The sequence below is a fragment of the Gracilinanus agilis genome, chromosome 2 (genome assembly GCF_016433145.1).
Source record: "Gracilinanus agilis isolate LMUSP501 chromosome 2, AgileGrace, whole genome shotgun sequence".
Classification (NCBI taxonomy): Eukaryota; Metazoa; Chordata; class Mammalia; order Didelphimorphia; family Didelphidae; genus Gracilinanus; species Gracilinanus agilis.
In genome coordinates, this window is record NC_058131.1 from 169385658 (window position 1) to 169400948 (window position 15291).

The 15291-nt window shown below is 35.0% G+C and overlaps 1 protein-coding gene across 1 annotated transcript in view; it reads right to left on the minus strand.

Moving 5' to 3' along the window:
• Positions 1 to 15291, minus strand: part of LOC123233424 (disintegrin and metalloproteinase domain-containing protein 18-like) — a 160329-nt gene that overhangs the window by 2830 nt on the left and 142208 nt on the right. Inside the window, exons 19-20 of the mRNA XM_044659537.1 lie at positions 8278 to 8431; positions 6118 to 6156 (exon numbers count right to left, since the gene is read on the minus strand). Coding sequence (XP_044515472.1) covers positions 6118 to 6156; positions 8278 to 8431 — 193 coding nt within the window. The remainder of the gene's footprint in view (positions 1 to 6117; positions 6157 to 8277; positions 8432 to 15291) is intronic.

The following is a 15291-nucleotide window of genomic DNA, read 5'->3' on the forward strand; positions in this document are numbered from 1 at the left end:
CTGGCAATTTGGAATCATGCTCAAAGGGCTATAAAAGAATGCCTGCCCTTTGATCCAGCCATACCATTGTTGGGTTTGTACCCCAAAGAGATCATAGATAAACAGACTTGTATGAAAATATTTATAGCTGCGCTTTTCATGGTGGCAACAAACTGGAAAAGGAGGGTATGTCCTTCAATTGGGGAATGGCTGAACAAACTGTGGTATATGCGGGTGATGGAATACTATTGTGCTAAAAGGAATAATAAACTGGAGGAGTTCCAGGCGAACTGGAGAGACCTCCAGGAACTGATGCAGAGAGAAAGGAGCAGAGCCAGAAGAACATTGTACACAGAGACTGATATACTGTGGTAAAATCGAATGTAATGGGCTTCTGTACCAGCAGCAATGCAATGACCCAGGACACCTCTGAGGGATGTATGGTAAAGAACGCTACCTACATTCAAAGGAAGAACTGCAGGAGAGGAAACATATAAGAAAAGCAACTGCTTGAACGCATGGGTCGGGGTGGACATGATTGGGGTTGTGGACTCGAAACTACCACACCAATGCAACCACCAACAATTTGGAAATAGGTCTTGATCAAGGACACATGACAAAACCAGTGGAAATGTGCGTCGGCCATGGGTGAGGGGAGTGCGGGGGGTGAAGGGGAAAGTAGGAGCATGAATCATGTAACCATGTTAAAAATGATTATTAATAAATGTTTAAATTAAAAAAAAAAAAAGGGGTCTGAATCTGGTGCTCAGTCTGGTAATTTCATCCCTATGAGCCAGTCATCCTGAGAGGCCTCTCTAAGTTGCTTCTCAACCTAGAAAGTATTGCCTTCAGATCGAGGAGGTATTTCCCTCCAACACCAAACCACATCACTTCCTGTCTTCAGTACCAGCTGCCATGGCAGCAGCAGCTTACGGCAAAGTCTTGGGGTTTCCATTGTTGAATCAGGCCCCAATTTTAAAAAAAATCAATTAATGGCTGAGAGGGTTGCACAGAGACAAAAGGGAAAGGAGAGAAAGAATGGAGTAAATTATATCATAAAGAGGCAAGAAAAATCAGTACAGAGAGAGGAGGATAAGGGTGGTGACAGGAAATGCTTAAACTTTACTCTCATTGTAACTGGTTCAGAAAGGGAAAAATGAGTATAGTCAGTGGGGTAGGGAATTCTATCATCCTGTAGATAAGTAGAAGAGGAACAAGACAAAAGGGTGGTAATTGAAGGGAGGGGGAACTGGAGAGATGAAAAAAAGAAATTTTAAAAGGGGGAAAAAAAACTTGCACTGGCCTTAGCCCAGTTTCTTTGTCCCCTCTCCTAAAATCCTAGGAGTAGCCCCTACCTTCAGATACTGATTATTCTTTTCTTTATGTAATAAAGGAGCATCATGGTGTTTTCTTTGATTTTGTTGTCCTATATGTTCAGCTTGATTGTTAATAGATATTTTCAGATGGTGCTAAGTTTGCCCAGAACTTTTATCATCACCATTTTAACCAGAAGTCTCTAAATTAATTAATTTCAAGAAATAATTGTTTAGTTCCTATTTATGATAGATTCAGAATCCAAGCATTTAAAGATCATCTAATTCCAATATTAAATTATCTAGAACAATTGGAAAAGGAGTCATGCCAAGCTCTTTTTATGAAACAAATATGGTGCTCTCACCTAAACAACAAAGATCAAAAACAAAGAAAGAAAATTTTAGACCAATTTCACTCTATAGGGGCAAAAATTCTAAATAAACTATTTACCAGGAGACTACAACAATTATCACAAAGATTACACTTTATGACCAAACAGGATTTATGTCATCATGTATGCAGGGTTGGTTTAGTATAAGGAAAACTATTAGCATAATTGATTATAGCAACAAAAAAGGTAACCAAAATCATATGAAGTGGGCAGGGATCATTATGGGGCTCAGTGGATTGAGAGCCAGGCCCAGGGATGAGCGGTCCTAAATTCAAATCTGTGTCAGGTACTTCCCAGCTGTGTTTAATCCCCACTGCCTAACCCTTACTGCTCTTCTGCCTTGGAACCAATACCCAGTATTGATTCTAGAATGAAAGGGAAGGTTTTAAATAAATGAAGTGAGCATAACTGGGAAAAAGTTATACTCGGCAACAATGGTAATGCATGATGATCAATTGTGAATAACTTATTAACTATTATTAACAAGGCAAGGATCCAGGACAATTCCAAAGGACTCATAAAAGAAAGGATTATCTACCACAATAGAAAAAGCAAATGGAATCCGAATGCAAATTAAAACATACCATTCTTCACTTTATCTCCTCTATGAATTTTTCTCTAATGTAAGCAATATGTGTCTTATTTCACAACATGGTGAACAGGGAAATATGTATATGTATATGTATAAATATAAATATATGTATAAACTATATCATATTACTTGCCTCTCCATAGGTAGGGGGAGGTGTGGCAAGTGGGTAGAGGAAAGAATAAGCCAGATTTTTGGATGTAAGTAATTTAAGAATTTTATTCTCTTGGATAGGTATATTTATTATAATTTATTACATATTTATAACAAACCATATATGATTATTATTTGCTTTTTATTATTTCATAGAGATCTTTCCAGATTTTTTTGTTTCTTTTACTTTTCCATCTTGATTGAATTCTAGTGTTCCATTATGTTAATGTACCACAACTAAATTTATCATTAAATTGTTATTAGACATCATAATGGTAGCTACAAACATTTGAAAAGCAACACATTTACGGGGAAGACATTAGCCTATTAACTACATAAGACATGCTTGCTTATTTATAGAATCACAGTTAAGAGTGGCAGATTTTTTGCAATAATTCCATGGCCCTTCCAAGATAACCACTAGACTAGATCACTAAATGGGAATTGTTGTGATGTCCTGTTTTTTCAAGTTTCTATCTCTTTCTCACTCTAGCCCACAAGATTTGCCCATAGATAGAACTTCAATCTAAAAATATTATGAGGTACTTTTTAGAGTGCAAGAAACTATTATGTAAATTACTTCAGCTATAGCTTTTGGTGTCCAATATTGTTGGACTTTTCCTCTATGATTCCAATGATTGCTAAAATTGTCAGATCTGTCCCCTCGGTGTTCATTTGACCAGTCATTCATTTCAGCCTTAGAAAATGGACTCAGTGCTGTAGGACAGCTTATTTTGCAGCCAGAGACCATAAATTAAAACAATATCATTAATCACTGATGAAGTAAAACTGAAAAGAAAAATTCTAGAAAGAACTGAACAAGTTTGCATTCATTTGATTTATTGTTGTGATGGTTAATACCTTGAAATTCAAGAAATAAAAAGGAGAGAAAGAAAACTTTTTATTTCATTAGTTGGGCTTCCATGGAAGTATGGTCTTTTTCTGACTCTAGACTCCAATTTTTGGCAGCTTAAGTACTGGGTTCACTGAGAAGCAAAAAAAAAAAAAAAAGACAAATACTTAGTGATTAAGGAAGCCAGAACTTTCCCAATTTAGCCATTATATATTTCTTAGTGAAAAATGTAACTCGTAAAGTTAGTATGAGAAATTGCCTATCTTATTTTCTCTTTCCCACTAGGTTAAATTGATCATTTGAATCTAACCAGATATTTACAGCATAATATCCTCTTCCTTGGAAAGATCTGCTGGAGAGGTGGGGGTGTGGAAATGATCTTATAAAAAATTGATATTAAAACTCTATTCCAGGGACTAAAAGTAATTCTGGGAAAAACAATTAGACAGGAAAATTACATTGGACATTATTGGACAGGTAGAATATGAGAAAAGAAGGAAAACAAGAAAAAGTTTGACTATCTAAGGTAGAACCTACAGAGGAATAGCAAGTCCATCACTGGCCAGTTCCAATAACCAGGTCTCTGTTGGAATGCAGAAGACCTTTCAAATTAAATAAATTGCTTTCACTTTGCCTCACTATCGCCCAAATAATGGCTCTATCTTATGACAGTGATCAAAACTTATGATTGATATTGGGAGGAGAGGCGGAGAAGAGGATCATTATTCCTGGAAAAAGGAATAATGTCTTTTAGCAGTCAGAATACTTTCTTTGAACTTAAATGATTGTTCTAAATATAATTATTAAGTACCTTCCTGAGTACTGAGGAATCACAGTGTGAAAAGTACTGGTGAACTAAAATAGATACTCAGTTCAAGTTCTAATTATATTCACTAACTTATTTAATTGAAAACTAAGCACCTATTTGTTTTCTATAGTGCCTGGTGTTTTCTGAACACTAATTAGAAAAGTGAACTGCAAATTATAAAATTCTGGACTAAAAAGGTAGATAGTTCTTATCAGCAAGTTAGCACAAAAATGTCCAGTCTTTCCATCCCCAACTTAATAAAGACACATTGAACTTGGAGAATATTTAGTGCTAATTACTGTTACTCCTAGATTCCCAAATAATTTCCAGAAGTAATTCATAGAAAGTTCAGATCAAGGTACCATCCAACAGTTCCTTGGGTACTTTTTGGGATGGGTCAGAATTTTTTTGTTACAATGTTACACTGAAGTTTGACAATTGTTGGGGGAAATGGGACTATAATGGGATTATGAATAATCCAAATAAAAATAAAAATAATTAACCAGTAAAAGCATTGGAGGAGATGACCTCTTAAAGTACCTTCTGCTGAAGTTTCTCCTGTTACTTCCAGACACTAGTATCTTCCCCTCCAAGTTTAACTCAAATTTAATTTGCAAATACTTATAATCTGCATGTAACCTCTATGTTTAGCACAGTGCCTAGGGTATTTAATGAATGATTGTTGATTGCTGATTTTCACAACAACTTTGTGAGATTGGTAGTGCATTATTATCACCATAACCCAAAATATTCAAATAGATCTAAGACCTCACAAATTGGGTGGTTTCCCCTCCAAAGACATAGACTACAAACCAGCCATAACTGCACATTCAATCTATTCAGCTTTTGTTCATGTCATCCCATAAGCTTGCCATGGGGGGAGGAAGAGTAGAAGTCCACTTAATATGCTGGGCATCTTCTTTTCTTTCTCTTAGAATCACAAAAATATTTTTAAAGTGACCCTGGGTTCTTAAAGACTAAGTTAGTGGGATGGACAGCAAGATTGCTCAGTGGATAGAGCACCGGACTCAGGTCAGGAAGATTTGAATCCAAATTTGGCCTCAAAACTTACTATGTGTGTAGCCCTGAGCAAGTTGCTTATCTTCTCTTTGCCTAAGTTTCCTCATGTGTAAAATGGAGACCCAGGTTTGTTATAAGAATCAAACGAAATAATAATTGTGCCTTATACATAGAAAGTGCTACATAAATATTATATCATTACAACAGGCTTGATGATGGCCATCACAACCAACGAAACAAAGAATAATATAACTCATTCCCAATTTATGGGTAAATCTTGAATGATTAAAGGACTTTCTATTGGCCACACAGCTAAAGGTAATGAGCCTTGAATCCAAGCCTTTTAACTCCATTTATAAAATCATTTCCAGTTCAAGTTACCTACTGAAAGGAGATAGAGATAGATACTAGACCTGTGATTTCATTGTTATAGAGAACTTCTGGATAAGGGAATTTCTTCTTATGATTCCAATTGATGCCTCAGCAACTTATAGTCTGGAGAGTTGCTTAGGACACTGAGAGATTAAGTGACTTGCCCACTGTCATGTAGTATATGTCAGAAGTAGGACTTGAATTCAAGTCTTCTTGATTCCAACGTCAGCTTTTATTCACTATATCATTTTGCCTCTCTTACAAGGTTATTAAATTAATTACTTATAATGACTAAAGAATTTCCTTCTCTGTATTTTATAATAGCATATATTTATAGCTTAAAATATATAACCACATAATGTCTCTTACGGCCCTATGAGGGAAATGAGCATTGTTCTATCAATTCTCAGAGTATTTAAAAATATAAACAAAATAGTAAGAAGGCAAGATTCAATAGGGACGAAATGGGAAATCTGATGATTGTTGATACATTTTTAAGGATATATTGAGCTCTGTCAAGAATTTGTAATAGCCCCAAGTATTAAGTAATAAAAATCTTGGCCTTTTTCATTCAATTTTAAGTCTTTATAAATCAAGATAAAAAATCAATCTGGTCCAGCAGAAAACATGAAACTCACCTTGTACTATATGACATGCTGCTCTCTCCTGATAAAGACCTGTATTTGGAGGGGAAAAATACATTTTAAAATTAAGAAAATTAAGAATCCTGAGGAATTAAGTGGTTGTTTGAAGCAAATCTCTGAAAGAATATCTCTTAAGTATAATATAAGCAATAACAAATACTTGGCACACCTACTTGATCAGTGTATTCTTTCAGCCATTTTTCCTTATAGCTGGCCTCACAAAGCATTTTTCATGGTGAATTTGTTGAAAAGTTTTTTGTGTTTTTTTTTGAAAAGCATGGATACTATTAGGTGATGATCTATCTACTAGGAGGAGTACTGTTGAGATAGTTTACTATGACTATCTCAGGCTGGTGAAACAAATTTGCCAGCAGCCAAGCCTTGAGACAGGACTTTTAAAAAGTAATATATTCCCTCTCTCCTAATACTATCTCCAATATTTTCCTTTCATATTCATATCTAAATTGAATATTTTTGCACCCAAAGCAATGATTCACACTTTGAAACAGAAATATAGTCCAGATCTGCCAAATCCTAGTCTGTCATTCAATTTGTTTATTTATAGTCTAGCCCTATGATTTCATTGGTGTGAGAAACACCCACTACAGACAACTGACCTGTAATTTATAGTTTGAGAGAGTTGTGCAGGACACTGACCAGTTCAGTGACTGGCCCATTATAACACAGCTAGTATGTGTCAAAGGCAGGATTTAACTCCGGGTTTTCCTGACTCCAAGAGCAGATTCATTATGCACTGCTAATTATCTATTACCACTGCCAACATAGTTTACATATACAAAAGGCATTATAAAAACAACATCAATATTGGGAATGACAAAAACACAGACTTTTCTCCAATTCCCTCTTTTACTATGATTGCTTTTAGTCTAGTATTCCTGTTGTTTACCTGACCTTCTAATAATATACCTATCATTTGCATGTCTCTCCTCTCCCAACTCTGTTACCCTAATAAATAACAGCCAACCCAGAGGAAACTTTTCAGCAGTTGATGGCCTTTTTAAGGTGATATGAAAGACAATAAAAGGAGTTAGACTAGAATTCTTTCACTTAGGTTGAACTACGGGAGAAGTTGCTGATCAAAAATGCACATTACCTAGATAGCCTTATTTTCTCAACTAGATCAGTCTCCTTGGCATAGATTGCCAGTTATTGAGGTAGACATGGATTTTTGAGGGACAGTTAGAGGAGCCAGATTGACTTTTCTTTCTACCAAGGCACTACAAAACCAATGTTCTGCTCTAAATTCTATTTTTTCCACTTCTAAAATCCTTACAATAACTACATTTAGTCTCTTTTATTCTTGTCACAGTGGATGATAATTTTGGGAACTGATTTTGGTCTAAAGGTAGAAATATACACTGAAGTGGAAAACCTAGCTGGTGTTCAGGCCACTTCCAAAGTGAGAACTATTTTATAGTCTTATCTCCCTCTGCCAAGACTCCTAATCTTTCCTTGATTTTTTTCCATGTTTATTTATTCCCAGTCATCCTTAACAGGAAAGAGTTGTTTTTGATGGCTTCTGTTATGATTCTGAAATACATGGGAAGTTCAATATATGTCACAAAATATTCTTAGCCATCATGTATCTCTCCAATGTGGGAAGGAGAGACGCTAAAACTCTCCCAAGAGCAAAAAGAAAGTTAATGGGCTACCATAACACTCCAGAAAGGTTACTTTTTAAAAAAGGTTTATAATGTACATTATATTTTCCCAATTAGGATACAAGATGCCAGGGAGCAAAAATATATTCTATTTTTATTTGTGATATTTTTCATAAACATCCCTTTATAGTCATACTAATTTATTCAGCAATCTCATCAATGACAATTTTATTTTATTTTTAAACCTTTACCTTCTGCCTTAGAATCTATACTGAGTATCAATATCAGGCAGAAGAGTAATTAAAGACTAGGCAATTGAGGTTAAGTGACTTGCCCAGACAGCTAGGAATTATCTGAGCCTCGATTTTAACTCAGAACCTCCTATCTTCAAGTCTGGCTCCCTATCCACTGAACTACCCAGCTACCCAACCCACAACTGCTAATGACTTTAAACTTGAGATGCTCCAAGCATAAATTTGAGTATTTCCCCTTTAATTTTAGATAAGAAATAAAGTGGACAAAATTAATTTACCCTTCACTTTGCGTTTCTTCTCTACATAATTCTTTCATTTTATCCCAATTTAAAATAATAATGACAATAATGATGAGAAAGGGTAGAGAAATGTAGAAGCCAAGAATAAGCCAGTTCTTTTTAGAAGCAATATAACTTCGAGACCTGAGTACATCTAGAAAAAGAAAAAAAAATCAATGATCTCATATGAATTATAAATTGTGCAATTAACCATTGGGGGCTAAATTGTATAAATTTATTCATGGAAACAAAACTACCCAGAATTAACAAAAGAACAGAGAAGTCTAGTGAAATTTATAAAGTCATTCTGGCTAAAGGGATTATACCAAGCAGAGTATAATTCTAGGACATACTCTCTCCTGTTATTTAGGAAGCTGCTGAAGGCCATCGAGTTCACGTTGATGACAAGGTCACATGTGAACACTGAAATCTGCAAGGCAAGATTTACATGAGGATGGATTTCCACCTAGGCCTCCCTGTGTGACTCTTTTCTTACCAACACTCCCTATTTAGTGATTAATATCCCCACTAAGTTCCAAGGAAATACAGAAGAACACTATAGGCTATTATTAGAATGCTTACAAGCCCCCTACAAACTCCTAGGAATAACACCACCTTTATATGTAATAATACAGAAATTCCCCTAGAGTCTCCCTATAACAAACCAGCAAATAGTGAGTTAATGTTAAAGATTTTAAAACCCCAACTTAGATACACAAGTGCCTGCAAAAACAGGCCAAGTTTCCCCGCTCCCTGATCCTGAATTGATAGTTAACAATGGATGATAAATGGAGAAATTGCCCTCAAAGGCCAGTACACCCCATTTCACTGACTGGACTGCTTTCTCCATCCCATAACCAAGGAGACAAGTAAACACACCTTGAAAAGTTGTTAGTAACAAGGTTATTGGTAACAAGGTTGGTGTGTGACTTGTTCACTATCTCCAAGAAAAAACTTATGTTGATTATGAAATATCCATGCCAACCCTGTATGTAACCTTAAGAAAGAAAAAGTATAAATAAAGAAGTCAGCAGATGGCACTAGGACAGCCTCTGTGAATACCATCTCAGTTTCTGGCTGTGGTCATTCAACCACACAGATGCCATCTTGCCCCCAAGTTCCTGTCCTACGAAAGCAGGCCTTTCGCAGGAAGCTACGGTTCCTCAGTAGAAACAGCTCCTTTATAATGACTTTTTTTGTGCAAACAATTAAGATTTTTATACGAAGAAGAAAATAAAGTATGTGGCCTTTAATATACAATATAATCAAATGAATTAGTTAATGTTTAAGTGAATTATGAAAAGTGTGTCCTGTCAGAGAAATAGGTGGTTTCTAAAGATGGGCAGATGGATACAAGCAGAAATAAGCAAATAGCAAAATAATTTCTCCTTCTTTAGAAAATTCATATTTTGCTTGGTAGTATCCCATCTGACCTGACCAAATTCCACTTGCATAAACAAAATATAGTCCATTTGAAGGAGTTTCTTGGAGTCTCAGAACATTGCTGCCAAATCCTAAAACTGGTTTTTATATTCTGCTTGTCCAGAGGGCCCATAGATGGGTCCCAGATCAACCCACATGGGAGCATAGTTAAGTCAAATGGTCTTAGGTCTGCTCCACAAATTCTTGGCTTACAACAATACTAGTTGGTGTTGTGGGAGTGTAGGGGTTTAACTCAACCTCCCCAGGTTCCACTAGTGGTCTGACCTATAATCTATATGTTATTTTATTAGCATCTATGTTTAGTTTTCCTTATCACTGTTATTATTGTAATGATGGTTCTACTAAGTTAGAGGTAATTTGAAGGACTTGAACTTAGTGTGGGGTTCAGGGTTGCATCTTTTCTGACATATGTTAGAGGCTGGACTTCCTTGAGCTTCATCCTGGTTAAGAATCAAAGGTTGGCCATCATCCTGACTCAAGTGCAGGCAAATCAGACCAGGGAAAGACACTTCCCTTTCTCACAAAAAATGTGGTCCTTTTCTTTCTCTTATAAGTGTGGTAACTTTCTATAATCCTGGCTTCTGAATGGGTAATTGCACCATTGCTTAAATCACTTTACTTGGGCTTTGATTCAAGGACCTGCTATAATTTTATTTTTCCCTACATTTTTGCACAGAAGACTTTGATATTCTGCATTTCATTCACAAGTTATTTTTTTCTCTTTTATTTGGATTTTTTAAATTTTTTAAATTTCTTTTGTCAATTGATTCACACAACCCAAAACTCAGCCATATATTCTTAACTGATCTGGATGTTACCCTTAACCCTCTTCAGAGGAAATGTATGTTTTATAATCTATAATGTAAAGTTTAAATTCTTTTGAGAGTAATTTCTGGATAAGAAATTTGCCATCTCCCCAGAATCCAGACAACAAAACTGTTTGGAGAAGACACCATGAAGATGCCTGCAGAAATCTACACTGCATCAAGAAGATCCAAAATGAACTTTGGGGTGCAGTTGATTGAACTATGGGGAGTTGAATGCATTTGTTTTGAATGTACACTATTATGCCAAAGGGAACTGCTCCCTAATTGGCTTTTTGTCAATGCACCTAGCAATCACTGGATCATTGGTTTTGTCCTCTTTCTTTTCATCCCCAAATTTGTGTAACTTAAAAGTTTCCCTTAGCTCTTGTAAGAGAAATTCACATAGCCCAACAGGTAGATGGCCTTTTCAATTTAAAAGAAAAGGGGTAATATGTGGGAGGCCAATAAGAGAAACAGAGTCTTAAATAGATGAAAATCTGAGACTCCTCTTTTGACTCCTTTTCAGATCCACACCTTTTCTTATTGAAAAACATTATAGCCTTCTAGGAAAACTTTAAGTTCTTAGTAAACCAGCACTTAATGAGTTAACAGCCTTTTTTCACTCAGCAGAGTAAAGCTGCAGCTGTGAGTATATCTCTCTGACTGCTATAGGCATCCCAAGGTCACGGAGTGGCAAGTTCAGGCAAAATAACTTTTAGATAAAGTGAGGATCATTTTTAGCCTTGGGACTTTTTTCTCGTCTGGCATTATCTTCATAAGAAAATTCTTTGTAAAACTATAACTTTATTGTGCTTTGATATGATATAATTTGTGTTTCTGTGCAAACGCAAAGTTTCAGGAGGGGGTTCTTTTGTGTGAATTAAGTCTTGAAGTATATATAATAAACTCCATGCAGCAAGAGAGACAGAGCAGCAGCATGAGCTGATGGAGAGATCTTCTGTTTCCTGTTATTTCCTTATCAACTAAGCTGTCTTTGTCAGATTATCTGGAGATGATAGATAGATCTCAAGATTAAATAAGAAATCTGAACCATAATTTTGAGCTGAAAATATCCAAATTTTATTTATAGGTGAAACAGGATTTGAGTCTCACCATACCTAGCCTGTGGCAAAGACGTCATTTAGATGTTTACAGTTGTTTTTATAGGTTTTTATCAGTTAATTCAGATCAGTGATTAGCAAAACCAAATGTTCAGGGAATGTCAGTGCATTGTTAGTAAATTCTAGTACAAGGTCCAAGCATTTTATTGATCCTATTTATGATTTAATGATCATAATGAATCCAGGAAGAGACAAAGATAAACCAGAGTTCTCTTTCTGGATCATAGAAACAGATCCTGTTATTGGCATAAACTCTTATAAAGGCAAATACAACATAATAAATAATAAACAAAGTAAAAAATAAATAATAAACAATTGATTCAATGATTATTTCTGTTATCATTATCCAGAATCAGGATTTAGTCAAGCTGTATACTTAACTTTCCAAGGTTGATAATAAGAGCTCTTAAGCTAACTTTCTCCTTATCTATCACAGTTAATTAACAACTAGAACTAAGCTTTCTAACCTCATTTTTACTGATATTACCTAAAGGATTATAATAGATCAAATGACATAATAAATGATATAAAAACAATAAGTGTAACTCTCTCCTTATCTATCACAGTTAATTAACAACTGGAACTAACCTTTCTAATAACATCGTAGTTACTGATACTACTTAAAGGATTATAATAGATCAACTGATATAATAAATGATATAAAAACAGTAAATGTAATTTCATTTTTTACTGCATTGTACAGAGAGAAATGTGATTTCTGATTTAGCAAAGAGGAGCCTAGTGAGGAGCTGTAGACATGAGTGAAAATGAACCTGACAAAATGATACAAATAATTAAAATGATACAAAATATCCACCTAAAATCATCAGCAGGTATTATTTGTAACAAAGATAAGTTAGAAGCACTTCCACAGTCAATTGGATATAGAAACCTATCTTACCCTATAGGGAATAAGGGGAGGGGGAAATGAGAGAACAGTGGGAATGGACAAAAGGGAGGATGAATGGGAAAGTCAGGCAGTCAGAAGCAAAACATTTTTGAACGCGGAAAGGCTGAAAGGAAAGAGGAAGATAAATGAGGAAAATAAGATGGAAGGAAATTGTGAACGTGATTGGGATAAACTAATCTATAAAATGGAAAAGGATAATAGAGTAGATTAAAAGTCAGAATCCTACAATATGCTGTGTACAAGAAATACATTAAAAGGAGGATGACACAAACAGAATAATGGTAAAGGGCTGGAGCAGAATCTAGTGTGTTTCAGCTAAAGTTACAAAAACAAGGGTAGCAATTATGATCTGAGACAAAGCAAAAGTGAAAAATTGATCTAAATAAAAGAAATAATGATGAAAATTACATCTTGGTAAAAGGTAGCATAGATAATAAGGTAATATAAATAATAAGTATATAAACCGAATGGCATAATATACAAATTCCTAAAGAAGTTACATAAGTTATAACAGGAAACAAACAATAAAACTCCATCAGTATGGGACACTAACCTTTACCTCATGGAATTAGATAAATTAAGCCAAAAAAATAAAAACAAGAAAGAAACTAAGGAGGTGAAGAGAATTTTAGAAGTTAAATTTGAAAGACCTCTGGAGAAAAATGAATGGGATTAGAAGCATAATATAATTTTTATCAGCAATGCATTCACCTTCACAAAAACATGCAATATAATAGGACATAAAACCTCACAATCAAATGCAGAAAAACAGAAATATACTTTCCTGACCATAATGCTATACCCAATGAGAGGCTTAAGAAAAAAAGTCTAATAATTAATTGGAAACTAAATAATTTTATCCAAAAGAATGAGTGGGTTAAAGAACAAATAGAATTAACCAATGGTTTCATTAAAGAAAATTATAAAAGAGAACATATCAAAAATTTTGAGATGCAGCAAAACCAGTACTTAAGGACAAATTTATATCTCTAAATGGTTACATGAATAAAATAGAGAACAATCATACCAATGAATTGGGAATGCAACTAAAAAAGACTAGAAAAAAACACATTTTTAAATCCCCAGTTAAGAAATTAAGGGAGAAATTTTAAAAAGGGATACAAATTGAAGATAGATTAGAAATTAGAGACTCCAAGATGAAAATAAATAGAAATATCATTGTTAAATTCTATAACTCCCAGGTTAAGAAGAAAATACTACAAGCAACAAGAAAGAATGAAGGACATGGAACACATTATTTTGAAGATCAAAAGAGCCAGGCTTACAATTAAGGATAACATACCCAACAAAGTTGAGCACAATTATAAAAAAAATGTTTTATATCATGGAGCCACAGTCAGGAATACACAGGACCTATGAGATTCTATATTAAAGGACTAGAAGGCATAAAATATGAAATTCCATTAGTCAAAGTATATAAGACTACAACCAAGATACAACTCCCCAGTGAAACTGAGTATAATTCTCCCTGGGGGGGGGGGGGGGTGGTGGTGGATATTTAATGAAATAGAGGACTTCTAAGCATTTCTGAAGAAAAGACCTGAGCTGAAAAGAATATTCAATAATCAAGTTCTACTCTCAAGAGAAGCATATAAAGGTAAACATAGAAAAAGTAAACTCAAAAAGGACTCAAAAAGATGAAACTAAGTACATTATTAAATGGGAAAGAGAAAACTAATGTTACAATTAAAATTCTCTCAAGACCATGTCTTAACTTTATAATAATTTATTAAATAGTAAAAAGTAGGTCAGAGATAAAAAGAGAGAAGCATGAGCTGCTTGACTGGCAAGATGGGTATGTGAGAAGGTGAGGCCACCCAGCCTGCCAGAGCTTCTTCATTGAGCCACCTAAGTCTGTAGTTCCAGGAAAAAGGGCCAATATCTTAAAATGCTTGTACTGTCCAAGTGTTTCCCAATATAATGGCTAGCTGACTAATATCATTACCTAAGGGAATACTTGTTTACAGATTACAAAAGAACTTTTATCAAAGCTGCCAGGTTTTATCAAAGACAGGGAAATACAGTTCAAACTTCAATCCTAAGATCAAACTGAGCTATAAAATAAAAAACTTTGTTTTAGGGGCCAAGAAAGGGTACAAATTAACTTTCCACACTAGAACACTTATCTATGAGAAAAGAAATACTTAAAGAACTCAAGGGAATCAATGGGATTGAACTGATCCCATAAACATATGAAGGTGATAATTAAGATATCTATGATACTTGAGGTACCTAACATAATTAGGATACTTTATCACTATTAAGGCAGTAAATAGAAGCATACATAGAGTGCAGGAAAGATGAATATGATGGGATGATCCAAAAAGAATTAAGAGATAAGAGGAATATACTGGGAAAAGAGAAGAGAAAGATGGAGTTAAATTATCTTATGATGAGACTCCTGAGTGGAAGATCCAAAGACCCTTAGCTAGAACATCCCTGTCCACATTTCCCCAGAGGGTAAAAACTGTAGTACCTAGAATATTCTCAGAGTGTGTCTTCTACCACAAATATTTTGTCCTCCAAGTGTTATGAGATGAAATCTGATTCAGCAGAGATCCAGCCTGTGGTACTTGGAATGCTCTCAGAGAGTGTGTCTCCAACAACAAAGATCTTGTCCTTCGAGGGTTGGGAAAATAGATGTTTCTCAACACACAGTGACCCAGAAGCACCTGGAATGTCCTCAGAGCCTGCGCCCCCAGCCACGAACATC